Source organism: Sminthopsis crassicaudata, chromosome 5 (genome assembly GCF_048593235.1).
Source record: "Sminthopsis crassicaudata isolate SCR6 chromosome 5, ASM4859323v1, whole genome shotgun sequence".
In the NCBI taxonomy this organism is placed as follows: domain Eukaryota; kingdom Metazoa; phylum Chordata; class Mammalia; order Dasyuromorphia; family Dasyuridae; genus Sminthopsis; species Sminthopsis crassicaudata.
In genome coordinates, this window is record NC_133621.1 from 114,110,392 (window position 1) to 114,116,391 (window position 6,000).

Here is a 6,000-nt window from a genome sequence, read left to right on the forward strand (position 1 = left end):
TGGATATAGGCACTGTTGATGAGGGTCTTACAACTTCTCATCTAGATTGTGATTAGAATATATACCATTTCCCTATGCTGCTTATGCTTCCTGTCCACAAAAATCATTATAAGTCAATATTGGATCTTTTGTTTGCTTAAATTAGTAACCACTTAATCTGCTCACAAGAGCTAAGCCACAGAATTCCATTCAGTAAATTCTTTTCCCAGAGTGCCTAGAAGACATTATTCAGACACCTTCTTTTTCAGGGGGTTCTCAAAACTCTTTAGAGACAAACAAATTTGAAAGGCTTAAAATCGTGCATCAGTGCAGTGATCCATCATGATTCATTTCAGGAGACTGATAGGCAGTGCTACCTGACTCCTGGCTGAGTGTATTCAAGATGCAGAGATGACATATATTTATAATTGAGACAATGTTGTTTTGCTTACTCATGCATAATTGTTACAAGATGGGGGTAATTTCTTCTAAATTGGGAAGGGTAAGAGGGACAGAAAAGAAATGCTTGTTAATTGAAAAAATAAAGTTAAATGAATAAAAATAAATGAATGAATAAAAAAGTAAAAGGTTATTGACTTAGAAGTTATGGAATGGAAACTAATAAAGATATTTTGATAATAGGATAAAAAAAAGCCAAATTTTAAAATGCCAAAAAGAATAAATTTAGTATGAAAAAAAAATTTTTTTTAGTATCAAGTTACTCCGAAAAGACAACAGATAGAAAACAGCTAAGAAATAGCTCCAGTTTATTTTATCTCACTAACTTTTGATGATGGTCATGGCAGATATTCAGATATGATGGTTTTGAAATGGTCAAGAACTTCATAGAACATTACCTCCCAGCAAAGAAAACTGGTGGCAGAATTGGGAGCAGAAGCCAAGAGGATTCTGGGGCTTAGTCTCTATATCTATACGTTATTCTGGGCAACTTCTCTGCAGTCTTCCTTTACTAGCATTTTGATGCTTTTTATTTTCTAATTTTGATTCCCTGATGAAAGTATTACATGTATTAAAAAATAAGATAAAATCCAAAGGGGTGATGGTCCATCCATCTCTTTACAAAGAAATAGGTTGAGATTGCCAACCTTACTTAAAAGTGGTAGGTTTTTCCATTACTCTGAGATTTTAAAACCAAAATAGTTAATTTTGTTTTCAATATAATTCTAAAAATGAACTGAGAGAGAAAGAAAAGCAGAGAGGGTATGAATACAGGAGTAGGAAGAAGCCCAGTTCTTCTGAGATTTTCCAAGGAGTCTGGTAAATAACTTTTGGAGACTCTTAAGTTAACTATTGCTGGCCTTGAACTTGGCCTGGCCTACTCCTCCAGATTATTTGAATCTGGCCTTGTTCATTCTAGTTGCTACACAGACTTTCATCATTAATTTGCCTAAGAAAAGAAAAGAAAATTTGTTAAATCTAGAATTTCCTTGTTGAGTTCTTAGAATGATTCCCATTCTAAGATTTTGCTTTTAATTCAAATCAGGATTCTTGATATTTAAAGCTTCTCATGAGGTAGAGAAATTCGAATGTAGATGCGTGCAGCATTTTTATTCTCTCTTCTATCCCATTCCATCATTCCTTGTACTTTTTTACCTTGACGGCACTTGCTTCAAGCTAGAAAGAAAATTTTCAAAAATATGGCCCATGCCTAGAAGGTATTGGTCACCTGAACTCATTCTAAGCATGCATGAGGATATTCAGAAAATTCCAGGACTTTTTATGTTGCTCCTTAACTTATACTAGGCTAATTTTACAAAATTATTAATATTGGACCTAGTATTGTGCCCATTTTGTTTCCTGGAATTAGGTTGATGTTCTAGTACCTCAGCCACTTTTTTTTCCCTCTTTTTAAAATGTATTTATTTTTAGTGTGTTGCTTTATAGATCATGTTGGGAGAGAAAAATCAGAACAAAAGGGAAAAACCATGGGAGAGGGGGGAAAATAAAACAGAAAAAAAGAAGTGGACATAGCATGATCAACCATTTGATCACCATGGCTCTTTTTCTGTATATAGATGGCATTATCTGTTCAATCTATTGGAATTGCTTTGGATCACTGGACCAAATCTTTCATAGTCAATCATTGCACATTCTTGCTGTTGTTGCATACAATGTATTTCTGGTTCTGCTGGTTTCATTCAGCATCACTTCATATAAATCTTTCTAGGCCTTTCTAAAATGAGGTTGTTCTTTTTTTTTTTTTTTTTTTGCTGAGGCAGTTAGGATTATGTACTTGCCCAGGGTCACACAGCTAGTAAGTATTAAGTGTCTGAAGTCAGATTCAATTCTTTGCTACTACAAAAGAAGTGCTGCATATGTGGGTTCTTTTCCCTCTTTTTATGATTTTCTTGGGATACAGTCTCAGTAATGGTTAAAGGGTATGCAGTTTTATAGCCCTTTGGGCATAGTTCCAAATTGATTTCCAGAATGGTTGGGTTATTTCTTAACTCCACCAAACAATGCATTAATGTCTCCAATTATCCTACATCCCCTCCAACATTTATCTTTATCTTTTTCTGTCATCTTAGCTAATCTGAGGTGGTACTTCAGAGTTGTTTTAATGGACATTTCTCTAATTGATATTGATTTAAAGCATTTTTTTCATATGATTATATAAGGCTTTAATTTCGTCATCTGAAAATTATCTGTTTGTATCCTTTGACCACTTGTCAATTGGAGAATGACTTGCATTTTAAATTTGACACAGTTCTTTATATATTCTAGAAATGAGATCTTTTTCAGAAATACTGACTTTAAAATTCCACACCCCCCCCCAGTTTTGTACTTCCCTTTTAATCTTGTTTCTGTTAATTTTGTTTGTGCAAAGATTTTTTAATTTAATGTAGTCAAAATTGTCCATTTTGCCTTTCATAATATTCTCTATTTCTTCTCTGGTCATAAATTCGTTTCTTCTCCAAAGATCTGCTAGGTAAATTATCCCTTGCTCTCCAAATTTTTAATGCCAAACAGTATTTTGAAAAGATAAAATTAAGTTAATGCCTTCCAGGTTAGTTCAGTGTTGATATACTCCCCAGAAAGCTCCAATGTTTGCTTGAGGACCACATCCAACTTCCTCCTCTTGCTACTGCTCTACATGCCCCAACTCTTCTTTCCTCCTCCCCCAGAAAGAAATCTTGAGTAGCCTGTTTAACTAGAAAATCATAGACTTCATTTCCCATCTGAACTTTTCTAGCCTAAATTATGCTATTGTGAGTAGAGGTTTAATATAACATCAAGTTAGCATAGAAAATAAGGCAGAATCTTAATAGTACATACTTGTGTTTTGCATTGATAGGGGCTTTTTCTACTTAGTATGTATTTATAACAAGGTCTTCAGCCAAAATAGAGCATCCAAAAAAGACATTCTTACATTTCTTCAACCCTTCTGTAAAACATGCATCCCTCATAAAACTTCCATTTAAAGGATAAACATGAGATGCAATCAAGAAACCTTGAGGCAGAATCTCTGCCTAAGTTGGAATTATTCTCAGCACAATTCTAGCTGCTCTGTTTTTCATCTTGATTCACCTCTTCTCTCCTATCACTCAATCTTAAAGAATTTATCATTTTTCTTTCCAGTGCTGAGGAATGTAAACAAGTTTGCTGGGCCTTGAGGGACTTCACCAGGTTGTTTCGATAACTTGAGCTCCTGTAACTGTGCCTGTCTCCCAGGTGAGTTGAGTATTATCCCCAGATATGCAAGAGCTGTCAGATTGTTATTGAACATTCAGTGGTGATGACAAGAGTCTAAATAAAGGCAAACCCCCAGGGCTAGTGAGTGAGGGTCTGAAGAATTTAATATATTTAGTGATCATTGTATAACACACTTATAATTATATGATATTAATTGACATATAATGAAGGAAGTGTTTATCACTTACTTCTTCTGGATTGCATTCTTTCTTTGTGGGAAATGGGCCAAGATTGGGCAGTATTGACCTGAAATGGACTTTCCCTCTTTTCTTTCTCTTTCCCTTTATTAAACACACACTGTCTGTGTGTGTGTGTGTGTGTGTGTGTGTGTGTGTGTGTGTGTGTGTGTGTGTGTGTGTCTCTGTCTCTGTCTTTCTCTATCTCTGTGTCTCTCTCTTTCTCACATTTATTCTTAAGAAGCTTTGGATAAAAGGTGATAAGTAGCTAAGGGTCTTTTGATCATGTATATATCTTATGTAGTGGGACTATTTTGGGTATAAAGAATTATAATGGGGTTGGGCTACAAGAGTAACCCTAAGAATGATATACATGCATTCTTTATCAGTCTGACTTTACATGATTAGCAAATTTTCTTCTATATAATAATTGGAAAGTAGGAGAAAAAAAGCTAGAAAAATAATTGGAGAGTAACACTGAAGGCTTTGGTACAGCCAAAGCAAAACCTTTGCAGCCTCCCTATTTCTGGGTTCTTCCATTCAGCTGGAGAATTCTTTGCTTAATTTTCAAGCAAAGAAAATTCAGCAGAGTGGGAGCTTGGGGCCAAGGCAACCTGTCCAGGGAAATTTTTGTCAGTGCTACCAGTTAATTTTATGTTGTTCTCTCAGCTGAAAAGAAAAAAAGCTTTGTAGATTTTAGTTTGTCTTCCCAAGAGGATATTCTAAATGGGTAGGCAGGATTCCAAGGCTTGGGCCTTGTTGTTCTTAAATGTCTTGGGTACATCAGGTACCATCAGTATTTACCATCGGTATTTGTGGAGTCCATTGTTAAGTACAGAATGGATAGTTAATTGTTGTTAAGTGATTGAAGACCACTCTGCTTCAGATAGTTGTTTGGGAGGGTAGGAGGAGGAGAGTTGAGCCAGACAGTCTAGTACAGAGAAGGCCAGGGGTGCTGTGCCTAATAAAAGTTGACTGCACTGCTAATCAGCTCCCTTCTCTTTTTTTTCCTCAGGAATGTCTTTTTATTAGAAGACAGGAAAATTGAAAACAAGAATGTGTCTCACAATCAGAAACCTTCCTTGTGGCAGAGGACTTTTACAGCCTTTCACCAGTGCTGTCACAGCAACGGGGGAGAGACTCTGGCCTCCTAGGGCAATCCTGTGGGGAGTTCCTGTTTATGAGTGAGAGGGCAAATCAGAGTGATTTTTTTCTTTTTAAAGAATGGCTGCAACCTGTCCAGCATGGTGGGAGGGAAACTGGTTTCCTGATGGACTTGTTTTTAGAAAGGGAAAAAATATTTAAAAATACAAAAACAAACAAAAAAACAGAAAAGCTAAATGGAAACCTGAAGAAAAGCATTTGCCTGACAAAAAAAAAACAAAAAACAAAACAAAAAAATACCCAGAAACACCACACTCAAAGTAGTAAACTTTCTGTGAAATGAAACAAAAACCACACAACAGAATTACTTATTGAAATGAATTAACCAAATTGCTGCACTGGGGAAGCAGGAAAAAAAAATCCATCTTTGGAGGTGTTTGGTGGGGTTTTGGGTGGGGGGTGGTATTTTGTTTTATTTTGTTGGGGGCAGGGATTCCAGTGGAGTAAGGATTTCTCCCACCCTCCAGTTCTCTTCCCCTTTAAACTTGATGTTCAGACAAGGAACAATGAGCATGATAGCTAGAGCTAGTCCTGACCTGTACCTGCGGTTCACCAGTAAGTCAGGGGAGGATGGGAACATCAAAGTTCAAGCCCACTCCACAACTCTGGTCCCATTCAGACCCTAAGTCTACTTGCATCTGGCTCATCCAGTCGTTGTCAGCCTCGTGAAGAAGATTCCAAAACTGGGGGAGTCATATATATATATTATATATATATATATAAAAATTTTCTCTTTTTTAGGTGTTTTTTTAAAAAAAATTTTTTGAGGTATTTTTTTTTTCTTTTTTTTTTCCCAGATATGGGAAAGAGGAAAAGGGGGTTGAGATTTAAAGAGGTATGTTTTACGGGGCTGACCAATAACTATTTTATTCAAAGATTTGGAAATTATTTGATGAGGGTGGGGGGAACCAAAAGCAGATTTTAACATTTCAAAGCAGTGTAGCCCTGCACAGGTGTTGGACTTGAG

General features: G+C 36.1%; 1 protein-coding gene across 2 annotated transcripts in view; it reads left to right on the forward strand.

Annotated features, from left to right (window-relative positions):
• TNPO3 (transportin 3) overlaps window positions 1–5,227 on the forward strand; it is a 111,771-nt gene extending 106,544 nt beyond the window's left edge. For both annotated transcript variants that reach the window (XM_074267964.1, XM_074267965.1), the window contains exons 22-23: window positions 3,580–3,672; window positions 4,885–5,227. In XM_074267964.1, coding sequence (XP_074124065.1) covers window positions 3,580–3,640 — 61 coding nt within the window. In that variant the 3' untranslated portion in view covers window positions 3,641–3,672; window positions 4,885–5,227. The remainder of the gene's footprint in view (window positions 1–3,579; window positions 3,673–4,884) is intronic.
• Window positions 5,228–6,000: the final 773 nt, after the last annotated feature.